The sequence below is a fragment of the Tyto alba genome, unplaced genomic scaffold (genome assembly GCF_018691265.1).
Source record: "Tyto alba isolate M040663 unplaced genomic scaffold, T.alba_DEE_v4.0 Super-Scaffold_40, whole genome shotgun sequence".
NCBI lineage: Eukaryota > Metazoa > Chordata > Aves > Strigiformes > Tytonidae > Tyto > Tyto alba.
The window spans coordinates 38,562,122-38,587,595 of record NW_024881316.1 but is presented as its reverse complement, the minus strand read 5'-3'; the positions used below and the strand labels follow the sequence as shown (position 1 = coordinate 38,587,595).

Sequence of the window (25,474 nt, the reverse complement as noted above, 5' to 3'; positions counted from 1 at the left end):
AAATGGTTTACTGTATGTGTATTTCACTTTTGCTAATTAAATATACCTGTGCATAGTGACCTTTTGGTTAGTAATTTTTTTCCATGGCAAATTATAAGGGACTGATTAGACTACAGAATTACAATGCAGATAAATTTGTAATAGATTAAAAGAAATGGGCAGCTAAGCCAAGTGGGTGGTTTTTGACAATGTATATGTCATATTCAACTCAGAAGAGCAGATTCTTGACATTACAGATTTTTTTTTCACATTCTTTCATTAGTTTATTCCTTAATTTCCATTCCTAATGAAAAATATTTCTGGCTGAGATCTTTCAGACAAGCTTTAAATTGATATCTTTATGGTTGCTTTTCTATTGGTATAATAACAGCCATTGTATTTTTCAGAGTAGCCGTAAAGCTCGTGAAGTAATGCAGCTTAATCAGCCCCCAAAAAATTGTAGAGAAGCTTTCACTGCTGAAGGTGATCAAGTATTTGAAAGACGGTATTACTCTTCTTACTACATCAGACCCAAGTACCTAAGCAAAGACGTTGAAACAGAAATAAGGTTAGCATCTTGTAATGCTGTCTTTGTAAAAAGTGCACTTGTTGACATGAATAGTGGAATTGCATATTTGTCTATTTGCATGTACACTACTTTCCAGTCTTTCTATCCTTTTTCTGGGATTTATGCTTCCTTTCTGAGAATTATGGAAAACCTCTTTATTTTAATGTTTTTCTGTGATAGGTACAAACCTCAGTTGTACTTACATATTTTTCAGCTTGTGGCATGTAAATCTTGCCCAGCAGGTAGGGCTTTGCTGGGCTGAATACTCCAGGAAATCTAGCTACCTTCCTTTTTGTTTTTCACTTGCTGAAAGAGTATGGAGTCAAAGCTGTTTCTTTAAAAATCTAATACCTGAACAGTGGTATTATAGTTTACTGCAAAGGAAGCTGCATTATTCAAACCAAAGTTATGTTGGCACACATAGTCCTACTGCTTTCAAACTCTGCATCAGTGTTTTCTCAGACTTTTGACTTCACTCATGGTAGGTCTCTGATAAAGTTGACTTCGTTCCTTGCCCCAGTTTTATTTTTTTACTGTATTTTTTTTCTTACTGCTTTCAAAATAGCAGTTTAAAAAGTCAAACATATTTCAAAGTTTACAGACTTGAGCTGTCACCAAGCAAATTAGTGACAATAGAATACTTTTATTTTGAGGCTCAGATTATATTACAGACACATTAAGTAAATATTTTAATTTTAGTATTAATAGCTGATAGTGTGGACTGAAGTGAATGTTAAAAATTTATTTCTGTTAATTCAAAAGTTTTAAATATGTCAGTTGACTCTGTTTTGTTCATGTCAGTATATAATGAACTTCACTCAAAGATTATCTTAACTTTCAAATTGTTATAGGCATTTCATTACCAAAATTGCTATGGGGAATGATGTAGCCCAGTTAAAATGGAAAAATGTCTTATTACCTTTCTCCAGCTGCCCCCCCCCCCCCCCCCCCCCCCAATTTGAGAACTTAGCCTAAAGCAATAACTGATTTATTTGGAATAGTATATGCAATTTATTAAAGACTGATTCTGGGATCAGAATCAGTCCATTTCATACATCTATAACAAAAGTTGGATTAAACACTTGTATTAAGTTTGTGTTTTGTTTTTTTTTTTTTTTTTACTGTAATATTAGTAAAGCTTCCCCTTTCTTTCGCAGAGGTGAAAGACTATCAAAGTTTTGCCATCTATAAATGGTAATAAAAAATAGCATTGTTTAGCATTTCAAATAGTTTTACCATGAACTGAAAGAATTAATTATGGAGATTGTTAGACATGACATTTCCTTTGTAGAATAAAAATTATGACACTATAATTTTTTTTTTTTCACATCTCTCCTAATTTATTTTCTTTCTGACTGGAAGTGTGTTGTCCTAGTCAAAGAATTTGTTTTATTTCAAGATGCAGTAGTATTTTTAGAAATAGCACCACTGTTTAGTTCAAACATTTGGCCTGTTTGTGAAAATTGCTAACAGGTTACAGGTGGTTCAAATCACATGAATGGTTTATCCACTAGGCACTGAACTAAGACCATCAAGCAGCTATCTGCTGGTTATTAACTATGAGTTTTGCTGTAGAGCTTTGGTGTTTCTTTATTGATTGTTAAAACTACTCAATGCATAACAAACTTAAGATTTTATTCTTTTTAGGGGAGCGCATTTTTACCCTTTCTCTTGTCATACATTTAATTTTTATTTGTGGATTTCTGTGTGTGTAATAAATATTCGTGTAATATATCTCAATGTCACTTTGTTTATAAAGTTTCTTGGAGAAGGAAATTGAAAGCAAAAAGGCACAGTTGGCAGCATCTCAGCAATACTTATATTCCATTGAAAATGAGATTAGGCAGAATGAAGGACATCTTCATTGTCATCAACAACGCCAAAAAGAACTACAGGTAAAAATAGGCACAGAATTAGTTTTTAGAAACTGGTCAGTCTTTCCCTATTACATTTTGGCTTCTGCAGTGTATTTTGAGCAGATAATAGTTTTTAATGTTTATCCTTTTGTTGTTTGCTTTCATGTTGCATACTTTTGCTGTATGCTTTCAGCATTTAGGACAGAATAATAGAGGCCATGTCAATCCTATCATATGCTGTTGTTTGTGTATGGTATCTCTTATTTTTTCCCCTCTTGTGCTAAATCTCTCACAAATTACTGCTTTTTTTTTGACAAAAATAGGAAGTTACTGCAATACTTGATGCAAGTTTCTTTTCCCTGCTGTCCCCTCATTTATTTCTGTTGAGCCTTAGCTCTTCATTTCCAGAATCTTGTTTCTCTCTTTGTGTTCTCTTAAGCCATTTTAATATGCTGAATATTTCACCTTTAAGTTTTCTTAATTTTAATTTCTTTATAAGATGTTTTATAGCTATTAGTTGTCTGTCTTTTTTTTTTTCTAGTACTTCTAGACAGGATATATATTTGTGGTGGCCAATGATGTTAGTTAGACAGTATAAGGTAATACATACTCTGTAAGGTTATATTCAGTAAATTATAAATAAGAACCAGCAAAAAACTTGGCATGTGGACTCAAATTGCTGAAGATAAATATTTGAAGGAAACATAACATATATTTTATTCAATTGTCACGTTGAATGGAAATACAGTAATAACTTAATGATTTAAAGTGCATGTGACTTTCAGAACAAGTTATATCTTATAAAAATGGATTCCATAGGTAAGTGGTAGGAGTTCTGTCTTTTGTAGACACTAGTGAAACTAAAAGACCAAACATCTTGCTTTCTGTTTTGACCTAAAAGAACAAATGTGAACTTTTCTCTTTAGGTAAGTTTAAGAATATTTATTTTTCTTTTTAGATAAAAATAAGAACAACAAATGCAGAAGTAGCAGATCTTGAAAACGTGGAAGAACAACAATCAGTGGACATCCATACATTAGTAAGCATAGATTATCAAATTATGACTAATAAGGATATGAAATAATGTCTTCTAATGTTGGCAGTTTTTGAAATATGTAAATACTGTAGATTTTCAACTGCTGTACAAGTTGGATACATAGTGAAGAGTGTAACACTCTACAGAATGTCTACACTTATGGCAATGCCATTATTTTATTTATTTTTGGTGAAATCTTTGTTTGGTCCCTTTTTTTTTTTTCTTTCTTCATTTTTCGCTTATCTTTCTACCCTTTTTCAAATCAACGGCACCACAAGTTTATGGATGGCAAGGTGTTGTTGTAAAAGGATATTTTGTGCATTTTCTTTCCTCATTCCAGACCTGCAGTGCTGTAAAAGACTGGTTAAGGAGAAGCAGTGCTATAGGTTTGCAGGGCAGAAGTGTCATCATCAAAGCATAGGTAAAAGCCACTCTGGATCATAATTAATGTCCCTGCACTGCTGCTCTGTCCTGAACCCACAGTTTCTTGCTTTGATGTAGCTTCACTGTGCAGAAGTTTTAAAGTTTATGTATCACCTTAGGGAAGGATCATGGTAGTATGATGGTTCCTTCAAAGTTCTTACCTATGTTTTTCTTTGAATGTGTGTATAGTAGTTTAAGAACAGAAAAAATGTTTGATAATCTACTGTGATTTATATGTTGGTGGCCATGAATTTTCAACAGTCACTCTGAAATAAGCTAATGTATAGATGGCCAAGATTTCAGTTCTGGGAATCATGCTGATAGATGTTAATAATAATCCTGACTACAATTCAGTTAAATTCTATGCCAGTTTTCCCACTATTTTATCTGGTATCAACAAGAAGCTAAATTGCCCAGAACTTTTTCATTTTTGTCACTGATGTTGGCACAAGCTCACGCTTCTTCAGTAGTTTGACTTTCGGTGTGTGTGCACACGTGCGCATGTAAGTAAACATTTCAAAATTTACTCAAAAAGTAGGGAATCAGTACAGATTCTGTAAACTCTTGTACAGTTTCTCTTTTCCAGATAATCTAGTTCCGTCGGTTTAAAAAAAAGTATATTGTTTAATTTTTTGGTGAAATGCAAATAGTCTGTTATCTTTTTGTTGGAGAATATCTTCCTGTTCAAAAATTATTGCTTTTTCCACATTAATGTTTTTACCATTGCCTTCTGATGATGGTCTTATGCAACTGCTACATTGATATATTTGCTTCTTCTTACTCCTATCTTGGATTTTTAATACTTTTCTGTTATCTGCACTTTCTGACTACTATTATGGATTAATTCCTGCTCTTTCACTTAGTATTTGTCTTTCATTGCTGCCTTAATTTCATAATTGTTTGATCATGAAAGTGGATCTTAGCAATCCAAGTTTCATTTACATGTTTTTCTGAGGTTTTGGAATATTTGTGCTTTTCAAATGAGAAAGTATGTATGATGATAATTCATTAAGAATGGTATAATTTTCTTGGAAACAGTGACAATCCACTTACTCTTCCTGTATTCCTTTGTATACTAGATGTATATACTCTGTGACAGAGCCAGAGGGGAAGCTACCTTGTTCTTTTATTTAAAAAATTACTGTAGTAAATATTAGCATGGCTCAGTCTTCACAAAACGCTAACCCCTTTAGTCTTTTCATCACAACTCCCAAATAAAGTCCCCTTAATTTTCAGTCAGACAATTAGGAAATTCCACTTTATTTTGAAATTTGATTTAGGGCTGGCCTACCAGATCCGTCAGTCTCTTCTTTTCGGCTTTAGTGACAACTACATTGAGCTGCTCATGTTCTTATTATAGGGTATTGCATGTAAGCTTGTACCCTGATAGTGATAATAAAATAAGAATCTTGTACAGTGGTTTGCAAATGTCAGCCTCCTTTTATTATTCTTCATTTTAATATGTTTTGTCAGGAAGAGGAAATTGAAGAAAATAAGGGTAGGATGGAGTCTGTAAAAAAAGAAATGCAGCAACAAAGCAGAACAATGGACGAACTGAAAAATATTCTCCAGGAAGCTGAAAGAAAATTTGCAGAAATTAAAGAAAAAATTCATCAAGTAGAAGAAATTGCTGGTCCAATTAAGGTAGCAATAATTTCATACTGTATTTTTAATTTGTTTCCTTTGTGTGGCAAGAGGAATGAGGTTAAAATGAGGCAGGAGGAAAGAGTGTGCTCCTTCCTGATGTATTTTAAGGTCTGCCTATGAAAATGGAAATAGAGTGTTCCATCTAGAGCACGACAAGAAATAAGCTTGGCAATATTTTGAAGATATTAAGTGTAGTTGCTCTAGTGTTTTATGTTTAAAGAGAGTTTGTTTCCAGGTATTTTTAGTCATGGACTGAAAAGGAAGGAAAAAAAGTTTCCTTGGCTTTACTTTTTAGTGCATCACATTTGTTGTTTTGGCTTGCTTGTTTGTTTCTGATAAGGCCTGGATAAGAACGTTCATAACTGTTCAGTTTTCAAAAGAGCATTTGAAGTTCTCTATGGAATGCTGGTTGTTCCTGTAGTTGTGTAATCACAGAAGGTACCCATACATAGTTTTAATTATTCGAGGCTACAGAAGGCACCTGGAAATTGCAAAAAAGTAGCAGGAGTTAAGATAAACATCAGAGGGGTGACATGCAAGACTTGATATTGGCAAATGGAAGGCAATCAAATGTCGCCAAGCAGAATTAATGGTTTGAAAATGTAAAATAAAAATAAGAGTCCATCATGTTTACAGTATGATAAATTTGTAGAAGGATGAAATGAGGAAAAACTTGGAAAGATCAATATAAGAATATCTTATATGCCTCACTTAAATTGTATATTGCTATGTGGTCAGCCCCAATTAAAAAAGCAAGAGTAAACAAAAAGAGGAAGGAAACAGTTAAGGAAAACAGCTGATAAATATGTTAGGTACAGTGTATCTAATGTGGAAATTGTAAAGATATGTTCTATTTAAGAAGAACTGTGTAAGGAAAGAGAATAGATTTATTCAGAGTATTAGGACATTGTCCTCCTTATTAAGAATACTAAACGCAATAGAGGACAACTCTAATCTAAAATCCTTCCAGAAATTTAAGATGTACTGCTCTCTGTTCTACAGTTATGTAATGAACTCTTGACATATGGCAAGTTGTGGCTTTAAGGCAAGATTAGAAAAAGATAAGAACATCCATTATTGTAGGGGATGGTTGGTTTTGTTTGTTATGTTGGTTTTGTTTTTTGGAGGTGTTTTGTTTTTTTTGTTTGGTTTGGGATTGTGTTTTATTGTTGTTTCTTAAGATAAGCCATCTAGTTGACAGGGCTGAAGAAGAAAATTGTTTTCTAATTTATGTCATTCTTTATACCTCTTTGCTTCTCTGGAAAGATACAGTATCACTTCAGCCGTATCAACGTTTACGTAGTACAGAAGTTGCTGTAGTCTACATCGTACTATAGGTATAGAAACACACTGAGTTTTCAGAGAGATGCAGTTCTGGCTGATGTCACACAGGCATCAAAAGCTCTGACTAGAATGTAGTGTAAAAAATATACATAGCTTTTGGAGGTTTAGGGGAGAGTATGTTTTTTTCAAAGATCAAAACATCCCCTCAAGATAACAATTCCTAAAAACATTGCAAACATTTCTTATGTCCTTGTCAGAATTGAGTACAGATGTTCTGATAAATTGCTGTTAAAGCTCCTGGACTTTAGAAGTAGTCTTACTGAAAGCAAAATAAATTAGACAGTGTTAAAAACAACATAATTAGCTGTGGTAAGTTAGTGAACATTAGAGATGCTAGAATGGGGTAGAATCTACCCCAAACAGCTCACATCGTGATTTATTCCAAACAGGATGAACTAAACCAAGCTGACTCAGAGGTGGAAAACTCTAAACACCTTTTGCAGCACTATGAAGACAAGCAGAAAGAACACCTGGCTTGCATAAAAAGACATAAAGAATTACTAGCTGCTAAAGAAAAAAAATTGGAGGTAGGTATAAGGGTTTTTTCTGTATTGAAGTCAGATGGTCATAATCCTTCTAATATTTAATCATATGTCATTCCACTTGTACAACTTACAGACCATATTAATACACAGCTACACTGAGCATTCTCTCAGCTGTGTCTTAAGCTATCTAAATCAAGTAAAAGTAATTTGTACAAATGTATCAAGGCCTCTTTTTGTCTGGCAGAGCACCATTTCTGTATTGACAGGTAAGTTTGGGGTTATGCATCTAGAACTATTTCTTCTGTATTTTGCAATGAAAAGATTAAAATGACTCAACTTTAAAATTTGTGTTTTAAGTTAAATCGAATGATACTGTTTTTGTTTTTTGGATGCTAGCTTTTTCCTTGTACAGACCTCATACTTGATCTTTTGAAGATTTATCTAACCAAGCATTATTAACTAACTCTGAAATAACATCCGTGAAGACTTTTGGAAAACTGCCCTATTTAAATATGGTGCATTTGGTTCCTTATTTATCTGTATTAGCTAAATAATTGTGAACTTATTTAATAATTCAAATGGATACAGTTCTTGGCACTGAAATAACTACTTACCTAAAATGTTAGTAAAAAGTTGTTAATGACAACTAGGTTTGCTGTGATAAGTACACAAATAACGATACAAAAATATTTTTCTTGCTTGGAGACTTTGTTTTTTCATAGCACAAAATATTTGTTGTGAAGACTAAACAGATTTTTAAAAAATGTAATAATTGAGTTTCAAACTTTTTACTGTAGGAAAAAATGGCACAAGCTAGGCAAATATACTCAGAACGCATAGAGGTCAGCAGAACTGTTAAGAGTCTTGATGCAGAAATGAATCGCTTGAGAGAGAGGATAAATTCAGAAAATAATCGCCATGGAAACAGAGAAGAAATAATACAGTAAGTCATCTTTAATGTCTAAATTAGTTCAGGTAAGATGGAAAAGATAAGGGAAAGAATATTGACTCACAATGCATGTATATGTGTTTTTAGTACTTAAACCATGTACAAAAGTATAGAAACATGCTGTGCTGATTGCTCAGTCAACTAGTACTGAACAGATTTAGGAATGCTGAACTACCTGCTAGTGATTTTAGACAGTGTCTGTACTATATATATGAAGTTACCAATAATCGGATACCCTCTTAGTGCTTAGAAGTTTCACAGTTATGACCGCATGCTGCGAACATAACTGTTGTTCTGTGATGCAGTAAGCATTAAGTATACTTCTAGTTTGAATAAATAATGAGGACGTTAGGCAATTACTTGAGGTTTTGACTGCAGTGTATTTCAAGGAATCACTCACCGGATATTCTAGAGCACGGGGACCCCAGTCATTCATTCTCCTTGGTGTAAGAGTTTTCTTTCAAAGGAATTAAAAATAGAAGTAAAATTTAATTTTTGACTACTTTTCATTTCTGAACAGTGTCTTAAATGACTCATCAAATGCTTTTAGCTTTAATGTAGATCCTCACAAGAAGGTTTTTATTTGACTGTTTTGATTATCAAATTGATTTTCAGTATTTACAACAATAGCTCGGTTTTATTGTAATGCATGTTGATTCTAGACTTTCTGTTAATTAAAACAGGCAATTTCATGATGCAAAGGAAAGATATGAGGATGCAAACAGTAAAGTAAAGAATTTAAAGAACTTTATTAGGCTGCTGGAAGAAATAATGACACAGAGATTCAAAATATATTGGCAGTTCTTAAGGTGAGTTAATTTTGCTGTTATTTCCAGTTTCAGATAAATTAATATATAGATGTCATTATGTGCCCATATTCCAGGGTGGAAGGTATTATAGCAGACCTGTGAGAATGAGATGTCTTTAAGGTGGTATTCACAGCAATCTTTCTAATCTAACCTTGTTCCCAGATCCAGTAGTATCATGTCTGACAGTTTAGAGATGGCTTGGACTGACAGCTGGAGAAAAATATCATCGGTGGAGGCTGTACTTTGCTTCACAACAAAGGCCTCAACGATGTTGACTTAATCCAAGGCACTTCTGTTCCAGTGTTTCGGTGCTGGTTTTAGTTAGTAAAGTATCAGCAACATACTAGCACTGAAATCATCTGCACTGTCACTCATTTTCATTGAGTATAATTAGTGGTGCTGTGCTCATGTAACTTCATTGTGGGCCAAACACTTTTTCTCTGCCCTGTGCTGAAAAGTATTTCAAAATCTTTATTCAGATTCTGCAGTTTGACAGCTTCTCTTGTGGAGTGTGCACGCTTTCTTTCTTGTTTCAGTCCCTTAGTGTTTTATACCTACTAATGAAGGTTTTGTGGTGGCCTCCCTTTGAGAGGACTGACGGTCTGTTTTCCAGTGCAGTCCTTTATTGTTAATCATTCCCTTTAGCAGAAGTTGAGGGATGATATCTGTGTAGGCTCTGCTGTTTCTACTATTTGATCTGGGATTTGGAGAAGGTGCCAGCATGATTCTGACAAATAGTAATGATCAGGAGAATCCCAACCTTTGCAGGTGGAAGTATAGAAACAGCAGTGGGTAAGATTTACCTGCAGAATCTGATGCTTGCCTTATGGTGCCCATATTTGTCAAACTGAATCTTTTTCCTAGTGCCCAAATTTGAGTATGAGTCCCACTTTGAGATGTGTTAAAGAACGGTAGTTCTTTCTTGAAGGAACTGTGATGTATTGTCTATTGGGGAATTATATGCTAGAATTAGGGGGAGAGGATGGGGGGGAGAAATTAACGCTGTTTAAAACCTGGAGTCTAGCAGAGTCCACCTAAATTCTTTACTACCCTTACTGTGCAGTCTTAGTAATGCACAGGAAAGAAGTGGAATGTGGTAAATTTCTGTTGAAGTTGTGGAAGAACGGTGTAAAAAGCTTCTAGTCTATTGAAACAGATTTCTAGAACATAAAAAGCCTGTACATCTGGGTTTCTTACCATGTTACTTTGTGTCATTGATTCTCTCCAGTATGTCTGGTATTGATGTCACCCACTCGGGAGCGTAATGGATTTGGGAAAATGTTATTAATGGAGCAAGGCTTAATATTTAAAAATTATGGTGTGGAACTGTTGATAAAAAAAACTGTTGTCACTTTTTCAAGTTTTTTAAAATTTACTGACCTAATGTTTGCTTGATTTAACTTATTTAAGGCTCCTTTCTTTACGATGCAAACTCTACTTTGACCATTTATTACGTATTCGAGCTTGCTCTGGAAAAATACTTTTTGATCACAAGAATGAGACACTTTCAATAACAGTAAGTTATTTTATATTACTTCAGTTATCATAACATGCAGTGAATTATTATTATTTTTTTTAATATTGGCTTCTAGAACATGCATTGCAAAGGACTGAATAAATTGTTCTTCCCTCTCCAAAATGTGATATGCTAAATCGTAGGATCTTGTTGAAAACAAGCAAGAAGAAAAAACATACTGCTATCTTATATGGCCAGGTTGTTAGATTACATGGATAAATTCGGACTATCATCTTATGCCAAGGATAAGAATTCACTAGCAAGTCATCCTAGTCAGTCTTTCAAAATTAAAAATTGATTGAAAGGAAGTTTGCCTTTATTTGTGTGATTGAATAATGGTTCTAGTTGTTATTAAAACAACTTCTAATGGCTGAAAGTTTCAATGTTTTTTCTGTGTATCTTTTAACATACCTCCCAAAAAGTTTTAGTCATGGGGGTGTTTACTTTTGTTTCTGTGGGAGAGGTTTAGTCTTATGAATAGAGGGGAAAAATGTGTAGTGACAACATAAACATGTGTTGACAAAGTGCTAATTAAACAGGAGAAGGATATGTGTCTGAAGAACTCAAACTCAGTCCATAAAATATCAAGTCATTACCAGAATATTTTTTTTTTTTGTAAATAGCTGATGTTTCATGTTTCTCATGCAAGAGATCTGTATTTAGTTTAGGAAGGTAAATTGCAAAACAACTTCCCCCTACCCCCTGAAAACACAAAAAGACCCTACTTCAAAATAATTCTTATTTTCCTGCTTGGTTTGTAAAAGGTAATGTGATTAACAGGACAAGAAAATGCTTAAGTTTAAGATTAAAAGGTAAGTACCACAAGGTGTCATCATAGTCAATGGAACCTAAGTACTAATCATAATGTTGCATGTATTCCAGCAAAGAAACTGTTCTTCCTTTAAGCTCATGCTGTAAATCAATTACCTGCTTTTCTATTGTAGCTGGTAACCATTGGATTTTATCGTAATATAACTAGACTGGTTCACATTTATTAAGCATTGTTTAATAGGTATTAAAAATAGAGAATTGAATAGGAAGACACTGGCAGAGCTGCTCAATCTGTTCAATGTATTTTCCAGTGATGGAGAAAGTTGCAGTGATCCTAGAAATGTGCTATTAAATGGTTAGGAGACATCCCGTTCCAGAATGGCAGTGGCAGTGAAGTGCTTAAAATTGTTCTCAAGTGATCTCTATCTAGATGTCTATGTATAATGCATTTGCCATTAAAATTATCATTCTGTTAGTAAATCTCTGTGTCAGGTTTAAAAATTGCTCTAATGTTTTTATTTCAAGGTTCAGCCTCGAGAGGAAGACAATGACCTTAATGATGTGAGATCTTTATCAGGAGGTGAACGTTCCTTCTCAACAGTTTGTTTCATTCTTTCTCTGTGGTCCATTACTGAATCTCCTTTCAGATGCTTGGATGAATTTGATGTCTACATGGTATAGTTTAAACTTAAACCACATTTGCCATTCTGATTTGTATAAAGTAGTGAAATAGTTGGGTTATTTGTATTTGGTTATATTTTATAGTTAACTGTATAATTATAGTTAACTGTAAATAATAAATAAAAAAACCCCAAACCAAAACCCAAATCCCTCAAAACAAAACTTGTTAGGGATCTTGTTCTATTTGCTTAATGACTTTTGAAGCGTATTCTATTTCTGAAGTTGATACCCATAACTATAAGCATCTGTTATTTTACATGCTTAAACCTTAGGTTCAGCACAAAAATCGCAAAATATAACTTTTTATTAGTTCCCTGTGCAGTTGCTGTTTATCACAAATTGCCTCTGAATATTGCTGCAACAGTTCTGGGCTTAGCATGTGCTTTGGCTTCTACCAATTTTAATATCAATGTGGCTTTTTTTCAGAGCAAGTGTAGCAATTGAGTTTGTTGCTACTCAGAAATTTGTTTTATACTTTATCTAATAGCATCTTTCCAAGATGCTGAAGTGCAGAATAATGAACAGTAAATGCTAATGTCAGCTGAAACTGCTAAACTTCATCTTTGTGTACAGCTTCCCTGGATAAGTGGTTAACCAATTTTAAAATAATTTTTATTGTATTTCCTTCTTATTAATATGCAGAGTGGTATGGTTTGAGAAAACAGTTCTGAGACAAAGAGTTGATACTGGATTATTTAATTTTTCTTTCAGTCTCCCTCCCCCATCGATTATTTTTTAACTAGGAGTCACAGACCTAGAGGGGAAAAAAAAGATAATATGCTTTGTATATAAAGAATTTTAAAAAGGAAAGTGTGCATCTAATGTGGTCAAGCAGTCGTTTTTCAGACAACTTCCAAAACTTAAGTCCTCCTTTACAAGTTAGATGTGCAGAAGTTTATCCATCTGTCCAGAAGAGGGTGGATACTCAGAACCATAGGCCTTGCAGAGAGTTTCCATGACATCTGTTCCATAAATAATTCCACACAATTTTTCTTCCAAGTGCTGTGCTGATAAGTGCGACCTTACTGCCTCCATGTTCTGTGGTTGCTTTTGGTGTAATCCTGGAGACCAACCACAAGAGGACTCCATCTGCATATTTGCAAGGGAGATACCCATTTTGCTGTGTAACCATGTATAGAAGCACAGCTTTGTTTAGCCCCTGCTAATAACAGCTTCCTGTTACATACCTTTTTCAGTAAGCCTAATGCATAAGGTTGTGTTCAAAATAGTAGTAATAATTATAATAATAATCATAATAAAAGTAAGCTACATAATATCTTAGGTTTCATGCAGCCCTTAAATCCTTTCAGGTAGTTTTGAGGTAGGATTTTATAGGAAACATTGCTCTACTAAAATACAGTTCATCTCAGCAAACCAATAAAGTAAGAAGTCCTACGTGTACATCAAAGCTGATAGAAAAACACTGTGAGTAGGAGTGTGTGATTGTTCCAATAGAAGCTTTCTATTGTCCATATATACTAAAAAATAAACTTTTAAGAATTTCCCAGACTATAGTTTGTAGCTTTTAGAGTTTAACTTGAATGTTTCTCCAGCTTAGTTTATATTAGACTTTTCTTTAGCTAAGATTTAATGTATATGCATTAATTCTGATAGTTTTTTCTATTAAGATATTTTCTAATAAATTTATTCCTAAGCATTTGTCCTATTTTGTTCAATAATAGGCCAGTGAAGTACATGGTCAGTATTACTACCTGATAAATCTTTTGTCTTTAGGACATGGTTAACAGAAGAATTGCAATGGATATGATTCTTAAAGTGGCTGACTCTCAGCATCATCGACAGTTCATTTTGCTCACCCCACAAAGTATGAGGTAATACTGTTGTGTTGCATTTCTTGGTACAAAAATTGCAAGGAGGTTCTATTGCAAGGAGTTTTAAATTGAAAAAAGTAAATATGAGGAAAAAGACATTTTGGTATTTGTAGCTGCAGAACATCGCCAATCAAGCAGTTAATTGCTGAGGGCTCTGGGAATCGAGTACATTTTTCACTCTTCCTTACATAATGTCTCTTAATATGGTAGTTCAGTGGGACTTGAATCAGTTTATCTTAAGTTAAACAGCTTTTTGAAATTTTTTATTCTGTAAAGTGGGTTTCTGGTATATTTTAGCTCTTTATCTCCCTTTCTCATCCCCAAATTAATAGAAGACGCTGCATTTTTCCATTTTTTTTTCTTTTTTTATATTAATACTACAGTACTTTCAAGATGCTTGTCATTTGAGTTTTGTTTTGTTTTTTAATATCACTGATCTAAAAACTGATAACTTCTTGTTTTCTTTTTTTGATCTAGTAGCCCAAAATTCTTTAAAAAGCTCTATATAAGTCCCTGGTAAGGCTGTGCCCAGCTTAAGGAGACAGTCACTGTCTAACCTTATGCAGCCAGCACTTCCATTAGCCAAATGTAATGAGTGAAGTCTCTGGAGGATAACTAAGCAGTCTTCAAAATGAAGTTGGTTTACTCTTAATTGTTTTTCCCTTGCTAAAATCTATAAATGGTATAATAATGGTATTCTGTTGCTATGTGAGTGGAAATGCTTTGTGGGCAATTTCTGAAACTGTATTCAATAAACAGATGGGAATTTTCTGTGTGGTTACTGTTCAAAAGTTTAATTCAAGTGTAGCTTGGTTTTGTTATATTTTGTTACATGTTGCATGTTCAGCAAACATTTAATGTAACAAAAGTATGGAGGCACCTTCAGGAAAAGTAGGTTTAGGATAATTGGTGGAGAAGCCTGTATAAATGTATGTTTAGTACCTTTGCTCTTTAAGTGTGATGTGATTATACATGTATGAAGTGTGTGCCACTTCAGAATCTGAAAGGCAAATATGAATAGTATTCAATCATTATGTCATTTGACGTTTCTTTTTAAAGTACCTTTCCTACAATTAAGGTAGTCTAATTGTTAGAAACCACATGACTGAAATCAGTCATTGTCTTTACCTCAGGCTTTTAGTGGAGTCTGCAGCATCAGTTCAGTGAAGCCAGAATGTCACCCCATGTTAATTTTTAAAAACTGTCAAAGAAAAAAAAGATGGAGTTATTTAAAGGAAAATATATAATTGAAAGAATCAAATGGAAATACTAACATTTGTGGAGAAGCAGCACTGTTTAAATGATGCATACTTTATTTTTAGTTGTCTACCTATAGGTTCCCATATTCGAATTCTCCGAATGCAAGATCCTGAAAGAGGCCAAAGAATACGGAAGTTACAGAATAGGAATAACGAGGAGGAAGATGAATAAGTATCTCTGTGCATGAATATGATGTACTATTGAGGATAAATGTATAATGGTGTGTAAAGTTATTACTTCCTGATGCTGGATAAGAGGATCTTTTGTTAGATACTTTTAGGAAAGGAAGTTCCTGAAGTTCCTGTTTTGTTTTGTTTTAAAGAATTATTATGTGTGTACAGACCAAGAATAAGCACAGTTTTGATGATGAGAAAATCCTGAATGTTCAGTTGATATTTTTAACTACCAACTAGTAGAATTTTTTATCAGTTGTTCTGTTCTGTTTTTTCTTCTGGAAAAGATTAAATATATTTTGTATAACTATGGAGTAACATTTTAATAAACAGTGAGAACTGGTACTTGTGGTAGTGTTTTAGTATCTCTACACACTTAAAATTATCATTAATTTAAAAATGTTGGTTTCTTCCTAGCTCTGCTTTATCTCTTAAATGTGTGCTAATTAATACATTCAGTAAAACATGTGTTTCATTTGTTTCCAGTGGAATCACAGCAGCTGAACGTGAGGAACTTTTAGTACTTATAGTGTATACTTTCATAATTAGGGAAGTGAAAGATTTATTTGTAGTATATTCTCGGAGCAGGAGAAAAGTGCTTCTATCTCAAAGAGTTAATAGGGAAGAGTTAAGTCTCTCTGGACATGAGCTTACAACATCTAGCAAATTGGGTCTTTACAAACTTAGATTCTTAATTCCAGTAAACTGAGTTCTTGCACAGTCTGAGTTTACAGATTTAGATTAAGTCTGTAGAGATTCATTATAACAAACTTAAGTGGCCGAAGTCCTTCCAATATAGAGGAATGAAATGAAATAAGAATTCTGGGAAATAATACAGTTACCTTTCTACAGCATTGTAGGCCTGTGGGTTTTTTGGGTGTCCCTGCCCCCTCCTCTGGGACTATACTAAAGCAAGTTTATCTTAATTTAGCTGCTGTATTTAAATAATACAAGCATTTATTGGGAATAAGAAGGAGACAGAAGAACCAGATTTTTCAAACTGCCCCAAATTAACTTTTTTACTCTTCTTCCAGGAACTTGAAATTGTTCAGAGCTCTTCAAAAACAATCACTGTTTAGAGTTCAGCCATTAGAGGAGTTTTGTTTTTTTTTTTTTTTTTTTGCTTTGATGTTATGGGGATACAAAAGTCATTGACACTATTCAGGGAACAGTTCTGCAGTTTCTGCAGTTACTTGCCAAATATGAATTCCTCAGTAAAACCTCACTGCAGTGTAAGCTTTAACTTGACTTTGTAGTCAAATTTGGTTTTAGCTGCTGCATGGTATTTTGTGTTCTTTAATGTGTTTTAGTTTTTCTGCAAGCATGTATTGTGTAGGTACACCTAAAATATGGAAGCTAGATAAGAATTGAAGGAAATACACTGAGAAAGCTATTTGCAGTTCTAGTGCATTCTAACTGTAGGAATTAAGTCTGGGGGTCTTTAAGAGGCTTCAGATGTTTACTTCTGAAAGTCAGGGTAATGGGCCAAGAGACTCACAGCAGCCTCACGGAGGTTACTGACAGAAATGGGCCAGGCTTTTAGTTGAAGTGTGTAGCAGAAGAGAGCCAGACAGCGGTCATAAATTGACGTGGGGAGGTTCTGGCTGGGTAAACTGTGGGGAGGGACTCTTCAGGTTGAAGATTGGAAGCATTTGAGCATGTTGTCCTGACAGGCTGTAGAATCTCCATCCTTGGAGGCTTTTGAGGTCTGAATAGACTGCTGTACCTCCTTCAAGCAGGGAGTTGGACAAGAGACTTCTGGAGGTCCCTACCAAACCAAACAATTCCATAATCCTGTGATTTGGTGGAATATATATTAAGGATACTTACAACTTCAGGATTATGTGAAAATAGTGGGGGGGGTGGAGGGGAACCATACAAAGGGTGTACTTGGTAAAACTTGTCTGCAACACAAGCCCAGTTTGTACTGGGAGTCCTGGATACTATTACATGATCATGAACCACGTTTAGTTTGACTCGATTTTATGGTGAAACTAGAATATATTTCAGACCCTTTTACAAAATGAGATGATAGAATGGCATAGAATTACTTCCTCCTGATTTTCTTCAGCATCCAAAAAATAAAGTAAGAGTGCAGAGGCAGGAGAGAGAAAAGCATTTATTGTCATTGTACTTTATAATGAATTGTGTGGAGAAAAGAGCTTAAGGGAAATTATTGTATTCCTACTGAGCTAACACTTCAGCTTTCTCTCAAGTTTTCTATAGACTTACTTGAAATATTGGAGCAGTTGGCAACAATTCTGGTCTTTGGTTCAAATCAATATATTGTATTTATTCCAATCTACCGCTGTACTTGATGAAAATGTGCGCCTGACTGTGTAATTATTGTAAGCAATTGTTTTCATGGTAGAGGATTAGTTCTGAATAAACAATTACTGAAGCACTTTCCTGGATGCACTTATTTTTGCAGTAATCCTACTAAGGTCTCAGAATTATCTTATTCTTGTTACTTTAAATACGGAGTTTACTACAACAGCTACCTAGAGAGAGAACTGCAGTGCTGATGTTACATTTTGTGACTGTGTTGGAGTTGGCTGTTCTGGATGGCAATGCAGTTGCTTAATGCTGCATTAAAGTAAATGGAGCCCGTCCAGCTACATAAATTAAAGGTGCAGGAAATGTAGAATGAGGTACTGCTTCTCTAATAGATATATGTAAACCAAAGGGGCTTAAATTCCCAGGAAACTTCAACATCCTCTCTACATCTACTAAATTAAGGCTAAGTGGAAACAATGGGCATATCTACGTATCATTCTTAGAAGTATGTAAAATTTTCAGAATGTGTTTTAAGTTGTAGCCAAATGTATGAAGTATACCACTCTCAAAGACTATTACTGTCTAGTCTAAGTAAAAATTCTGGTATTAAAAAAATGTAGTTGAAATTTCTGCCTTTTTCTGTTTGTTTGGAATATAAAGAATTTTATGACAGGATGGCTGTGGTTGTGGCAACAATTGTTTCTGTGTTCCCCCCACCATTTTTGTTAGCAAAATGTGTAAAACTGTTTTTGTTGTTTTTTTTTTTTTCCCCCGCAATTTTAAGATGAACTTCACTTTTTAAAATTTGAAAATACAGAAAATAATTTGGTTTGTGTCATGTTTTATTGTTTGATTCTTAGCTATCGGAGTACCGTCTCATTTCTTCGTAAGGTAAAGAAGTATCAAACATGCAATTGTAAGATGTTCAGACTTTTTTTTTTTTTTTTTTAATCCTGCAAGCAACCAACTTAAAGTAACTGGGAAATGTGGCATAGGGAAGATTTTTATTTACTAGTTCTCGATGCTTTCCCAGGGCTGTGCAGAACTTGTACTTGCCACAGTACAGAGATAAACTTGATGGGTGCACACAGAATTGAGGAGGAAGGTGGTTCTCTTCACTATGCCTTCTCAATCATCACACTTTATGGTTAATTTATCAGTAATGACTTTTAACAAAACATGTCTGCTTATATTAAACCTGGGGTAGTTTAGTGTCATGGTAAGCGAAAGACTCTTACTTAAGGAGGGAAAAACATTAGAAGACTAAGTTTAGGTCAAGTGACTAAGCTGTATTTGACTTTCAGCTAGCTTAAAAAGCTCTGTCAGTACAGGTCGAGTAGGTATATTGTTAAATCTTAGCATTAGCATCTTGGAGGATAAACACCTGCTCTTGGTAAATATAAGAACTACAACTTTTGGTTTCACATAATATGACTCTTCTAGTAAGTGAGTGAGTGCAAAGAAGTTTTCTTCATGCTTTCATATTGAAATATGTATTTCCCAGTAGTACAGTGACAGATAATTAAAGAGATTGAAATTTTTTTTTTTTTTCAATTACAGTGCTGAAGACATGAAAAAAGAATTAAGGGAAAAGGTCAAATGTTATAAATTTATTTTGGGACATATATATTGCAACCTCTGTGGAAGCTTTTGAAAATTCAGGCAAAGATCAATACACTTCCAATAAAACCTTTAAACTTCCAATAAAACATTATTTTAAACATTATATATATATATTTATAGATATTTTTAATTAAAGGGATAATTTTAGCAGGATTTTCTTTTTTTTAAGACTGCATTCCTCTGACATAGCTCTTTCCAGATTGAAGGGATGCAAATGAGGTAAGAATTAAGGCAAACCTAAAAGGCATGCAAATGAAGTACATTTATATCCACTGACAATACAAGCACGTGTGTGGATCAGACTTAAGAGCTGAGGAACTCTTCCCCTCTGTCTGTCCAGTACTACTTTACAGCAGAATGGTGACATGATTTATAATAAACAGTTAACATTACCATGGGAATTCAGTGTCACTAACATTACTCAGCCTAGGAGACACAGAGCTAGCATCAGTAAAACATGAACAATAAATAATATAATTCACTGCAGCACAGGACTGCTGCACAGGCTTCAGAGGAATAGGGCTGTTATGAAATGACATTGCACACATCACGTTGTGGCAGTTTATTTTTATAATATATACTTTTAAAATTCTTTAGCAAATGACATTCTCATGCACACAAGTGTTTCAAACACAAGAAGCAAGTCCATTTATAGGTAGTCCAAGCAAATTTGTGTGTGTGGAAATAGCTGCAAACTGAATGGAACATTAAACTTCTGTGCAGTCTATGATGCATTGTACACAAGCTCATTTTTGAATGTCACACTGCAGGAGTAATACAATGGAAGGATCACTCTTTGCAGCTTCTTTGAATTCATCCAGTGTGATCTGGTCATCTTTGTTCTTATCCATCTTACTGAAGATCTTGTCTACCCGTTGCTCAGGCGTCAGACCATCCTCATTCATTTTCATCATTATCACGGTGCCCACCATTTTGTAGATGGCCTTTGGAAAGAAACCAAATGGAAAATTCAGCACACAAGTTAACCTGATTTTTTTTGATGTGATCAAATTCTGGAAAGATATTCCAACGATAAAATTATTGCCAGTTTCCATGAAGATTTCTTTTTTTTTTTTTTATTAGAATCTCATGTCCATATACTTAAAACAAGAAAGAACGTGTTTTACTTTCTTTAGGTGTAGATTTATTTCAGTGGTTGCATTTGGCATCCTGGAATGGATTTCTTTTGGCTTTATGTTTCACAGTGCAAAACTACTGTAACCTACTCTCTGGATCAACTCTTTATTTGGCTTTTAGACACTCCATTGAAATATTTCATATAAATTCTGAATAATCAGTTTTAGAAGTCATCACCTTTTAATAGCTTTCTAGGTGTACACGTGGGCAAAATCTGGTATTAACTACTGTGGAGAGTAGCTGGCAGATGATGAGGATGGTAAACTTTATCCTTCCTGTTATGTGCTGTGGTCATCTTAAAGCCCATCTGTGAGAGCTCACTTAAAATAGTGTGTTGTTATCCCTGTAAATTTCTGTAATCATCTAAAGTTAATCTGCAGTAAGGTTTCAGCTACTTGAGCTACAAGCCAGTAATTTCATGTGTGTCAAGTGATTTTGAGATGATGGGCTTTGCAAATCCTTTGCTGTGCTGTTCTTATGGTTAATCCATTCATCAGGAAAAAAAAAAAATTACCTCTGGTTATTTAAAAGCTTATATGCGCATATGCGCACTCTGCAGTTCCCAAAGGTTACATCTATTAAAATGTTAGCGTGGTTGTACTACTTAGGCATGAGTCAGTATAGGATGAATGTATGTAATGTACGCTTTTAATGATGCAGTACAGCCTCTTGTGTCCTTAAAACCTAAAGGGTGTGTGAACGAGTAATCAAATTTTATTTATGTTCAGACATGTTATTTTTGAGTGTCATATTGATCTCACCTCTATAATTTCCAGCATTTCCACTCTTGTAATTTTACCATCGCCATCCAAATCATACATGTTGAAGGCCCAGTTTAGCTTCTGCTCAAAGCTGCCTCGTGAGGTGATGGACAGTGCACAAATGAACTCTCTGAAGTCGATGGTCCCGTCTCCGTTTTTATCAAAGGTTCGGAAGGCGTGCTGCGCAAACTTTGAAGCATCTCCATAAGGAAAAAACTGCAAAACAGAATAATAAATAGAACTGTGGGCAATGCAAGGAAGCAAACTGCATCTGCCTGTAAAATACTGAAGTGAGGCATTTATGAAGAGCTGCTGGTGGGCTTTCTGTAAAACTGAAGTGAGGTAGCGTAAGTTTCCGTAACAGAGTGCAGTGATTATTAAAAACTTATTTTAATAAAAGTCTCATATCACAAACTATTTATATATTCACCATCTAAATATGTTACAAATATATTTAACACTAATTATAGCCAAATAAACTAAATGAACCTTAAAATGAAATCGGGTGCAAATGGGACATTGTGTGTAATATTCTCTATGAAATACAGCAACCAAGGTGCATTTTAACAGTATTTTTTCTGCCTGGGAATAACCAGCCCTTGACATGTTGCAACCAAGTAGATGTGTGGGCTTCTTGTTATATAACTTCTTTTATTTAAAAAAAATAATCCACACATAGCATAAAAAAACAGGAACATATGTTCCCTTCTGCCAACCACCATTAATACAAGTACATAAGATGAGAATTGAGATTCAGTTAAGCAATACAGAAGAATGCTTTTCATGTTCAATATCCATTATCAGTGAACACCGCAATTAAATGTAGCTTAACAAAATATTTTAAATGGCCATGACAAGTAGGTTTTCAGCTGGTATTTTCTCCCTTGGGAAATGCATGATTTAAGATACCTGAGACAGTAGTTGTTCTTTCTGTGGCCCAGACTCAAGAAAACATACCTCTTAAGAAAGGGAGTTTTAAACCAGCACTGAAGTCCCATTGCGGTGCAGGGACTGTACCCAAATAATGTTTGTTTCTATGTTCCCAGCACAATTTCATGCTCCTAAATTATAAACATGCATTACTCCCACTTTGAGAGCCATCTCTTTTCGTGCTTTTTAAATTTCCAATTCTTAGTAAGTATTGCATTTAATAATGTAAGTTTAAAGGAAAGACCTCAGTGGCAACCGAGAAAACGGATCTGCATTTTACAATTTTCCATTTCCCTGTCCAGAGCTTTCACTGCAGGCTGATGGTTGCTGTGGTCAGCTGTGAAAGCTTTTGAAAAACACACTCAAATTTCATGGGGGACCTCAGCATAAGAAATGGGCACTACTAATTGCATGGCTAAATACAGATCTAGAACATGGCAAGCATTTGCTGGTTTTCCTTTGAGGAGGCCAAATGACAGTTTAGGTACTGTGTCTTGCCCTAAAAATGTGAAACTTGGTGTGCAGCCAGCTGCTTGCACTATGTGGCCATGAGGGTCATGCCAGGAGCCACTGCTGCGTTGCCAAAGGGATCCCAACCTGCAAGTTTTCTTTAAACTTACTGTTTTCTCTGATATCAAAATTTTCACACACAATTCTGGATAACCTTTCCATTGCTGAAGAGGTACGATACAATAATTTATCCGGCTCAATGGCATTATAGTAATTATAAAATCTTCCTTTTCCCCTCAAAAAAGAGACTAGGGTTGAATTTTGCCTACCTTCATCCATTCAGAATATTGCCCTGTGGTGAATTACCCCCAAAGGGATGCAAATTCCTGTATTATCCTAGAAGAGGTATCAAGTATGTCTATCTCATCTCCCAAGTAACTTTTGATGAAGATATTTAAACATGGTGTGGTGGCATCCAGAGAGAGTGAGACTGTACCCATTATGGTGGGATTTTGTCCAGGTTAACATCGTTGTTAACGTGATTTTCTCATTTGACTTGGGTCCGCATCCACCCACTGCTGCTACACCCCTTCTCCAGGAGCTGAAAGAGGTATTTGGTATCATCCCCTCCTGAAAATGTAACTTACATGCCTGTACTCAGCCCAGCCCCTGTTTCTGTTTTGATAATCCAAACTGAGGAAGCTGTAGATACCTCAAGGTATTGTTGCAGCTCTTTTTTGTACTTTCTATTTTTTTGACCTTCAAAAATTTTTGGACTCCAATATGTTAAGCATGATTTGGCTTATAAACACATACAAATACATGGATACATCTGATACACTTCAGGACTGCAATGACTGCAGCTACCAGACAGACCTTGCTGAATTGCTCTTCTAGTGCAAACCTCAACTTTCTGTCAAAGCAAATGGAGCTCCCTCTGCAGCAACACTCTTTGCGCTCACAGTCCTACATCCAGCTGTGTCAGAACAAAGTTATGTGAATGTTATCCGAAACATGAACTTATTTGCAGGTTATTGAAAATCCTGCTCACTGCTTCCTCTTCCTCATGATCCACCTTTCCCCCAACTCTGTACCAACTGCAGATGTTAACATAGGTGATATTTAATTTTATGAGTGTGTATAGATAGATGTACACTTCTGTAGACCACTGGTGAGAAGTAAAGAAGTAGCTCCTGTGCCCTGTAGCTCCACTGGGACTCAATTTCTCCTCCCTTCTATTCTTGGGAGCTTGCTGGCTGTTCAAACCTGAAAAGAGAAATCTCTTGCTATTTAAATCTGTACTGATCACTGTCCTGTGATGTATGTGTTACAAAACTAAATACTTCAAAATTTTACAGTCTTCCAAGCGTTTCTGTTAAAAGCTGACTATTGCTGAGGCTCATGCCCAATCAGTCTTTCTGTGACTGTCACTCTGCAGTCTCTATAACAGAAAGGCAAGTAGCTAGAAGGAAATGGGATTGTCCTTTTTGCTGTGCAGAGAACCAGAACACACTGAGGTGCTTTCTCCTATTATTCAGGCTGAGAAATGGTATAAATGTACTGGTGGGACCAAAGAACTAAACTATGATGAAGCAGCTCACCTACCGAAATGGCTAAGAAGTGGCAAACACCCCAAAATACTCAAGAGCCTAAGAACGAAGTTGGGGATTAGGAGCGGTCAATGACTGGACATGCCAAAGACCATTTCTAAATTAATCTTGGGGAAACATGAACATATCATTCAGTGTCCCATCAAAGGAGCATAAGCGAGCTGTGATTACCTCTTGTGCCAGTCGTTACCAATAACCTCATGTGGCAGGGAGAAAAGCATCCTTCTAATTTTTTCATCACAGACAAGACAACGAGTTTTTATCTTCTGAGGTGAGGAAGGTAGCTGAGAGATAAGCCTTGGCATTTACAGACTGGTAAGGTGAACAAATTGAACTGATGCTTTTTTTTTTTTTTTTTTTTCTTCTATTTGCTTCCCTGTGGGGAGCAAATGCAGTAAAAGGTCCTTTAGGGACTGAAGGCACTCTTCTCCAGTCTGTCCCTGCTGATTTGTATTATTTTTAGCTCAGCACAATGAAAAAACATTGTCAAAATTTGTTTAAACACCTACTTGAAGACTTCCATTGGCTTGTTTTGAAATGGTTAGTAAATAAGAAATGGAGTAAAAGGAAACCAAAACAATTACAGAGCAAAAGAAGCCAGCTCTGGTAAAATATTATTTGACTATTAAAATTCAGTGAGGCCTTAGCAAGGTGTAAAGGAACAGATTTTAACTACTTTAAGACTAGTCTGAGCCAAGCGGCAATGGGAGACAGGGATCTCTGGAAGACAAATACCCATTTTTGACAGGGGGAATATGAGGAAGGTGGTTTCATCTGCCTCATATGGCACTCTGGCATGAACTCAGTGAATGCCTCAGAAACAAGTAAAGAAACAGAACTGGGATTTTCAGAGGCTACAGCCACTGGGCAAGTCAGTGCCTTCAGCCTCTTCTGCAAACCCTTGTCCAGGTGCTCAATCTACATATGAAAGCAACTAGTTCCCTTCTGCTGCAATAGTAGCACTGAAAAGTGTACACTACACACCAGCATTGTCTCCTGCTTTACCTTTTTCATCCCAAAATCAAGACAAACTATACCCGCCTGGGTTTTTTACAGCAGTCAGTTCCACAGGTGACCAAACACTGGTCATTCCTTTTTTTCTGCTTCTCTAGTCTCATCTCTTGCTTGGCCTGTGCATTTTCTGACCAGTTAGATCAACATGCTGGTGTGTGAAGAAAGTGTTATCTCTACAGACAACTACCAATTAGGAAAGGAAAAAGGAAAAGAAAAAATAAATCCCTCTTATTCTGCTTCTAAATTTTGGAGGAAAAGACTGTCTTGCAGATTCTTATCTCCCAGAGTGTTTCTGGACACCTTTCTGGTATATGGGGGGATTTCAAAGGGTCCTGGAATCTAG

The 25,474-nt window shown here is 35.2% G+C and overlaps 2 protein-coding genes across 8 annotated transcripts in view; one reads left to right on the top strand and one right to left on the bottom strand.

Annotated features, from left to right (window-relative positions):
• The window catches only part of SMC6 (structural maintenance of chromosomes 6), a 38,500-nt gene extending 20,767 nt beyond the window's left edge, over window positions 1-17,733 (top strand). The window contains exons 17-27 of one of the 2 annotated variants that reach the window (XM_033004507.2): window positions 387-547; window positions 2,307-2,442; window positions 3,362-3,442; window positions 5,336-5,506; window positions 7,243-7,380; window positions 8,136-8,281; window positions 8,971-9,096; window positions 10,507-10,612; window positions 11,909-12,058; window positions 13,799-13,896; window positions 15,233-17,733. In XM_033004507.2, the coding sequence (XP_032860398.1) occupies window positions 387-547; window positions 2,307-2,442; window positions 3,362-3,442; window positions 5,336-5,506; window positions 7,243-7,380; window positions 8,136-8,281; window positions 8,971-9,096; window positions 10,507-10,612; window positions 11,909-12,058; window positions 13,799-13,896; window positions 15,233-15,269 (1,350 nt within the window). In that variant the 3' untranslated portion in view covers window positions 15,270-17,733. Of the gene's footprint in view, window positions 1-386; window positions 548-2,306; window positions 2,443-3,361; window positions 3,443-5,335; window positions 5,507-7,242; window positions 7,381-8,135; window positions 8,282-8,970; window positions 9,097-10,506; window positions 10,613-11,908; window positions 12,059-13,798; window positions 13,897-15,218 lie in introns of both variants that reach the window. The other variant, XM_033004506.2, reaches the window with a different exon arrangement.
• Window positions 17,734-19,201: 1,468 nt separating this feature from the next.
• Window positions 19,202-25,474, bottom strand: part of VSNL1 (visinin like 1) — a 92,537-nt gene continuing 86,264 nt past the window's right edge. For all 6 annotated transcript variants that reach the window (XM_042803093.1, XM_033004515.2, XM_033004512.2 and 3 more), the window contains exons 3-4: window positions 21,128-21,343; window positions 19,202-20,173 (exon numbers count right to left, since the gene is read on the bottom strand). In XM_042803093.1, coding sequence (XP_042659027.1) covers window positions 19,976-20,173; window positions 21,128-21,343 — 414 coding nt within the window. In that variant the 3' untranslated portion in view covers window positions 19,202-19,975. The remainder of the gene's footprint in view (window positions 20,174-21,127; window positions 21,344-25,474) is intronic.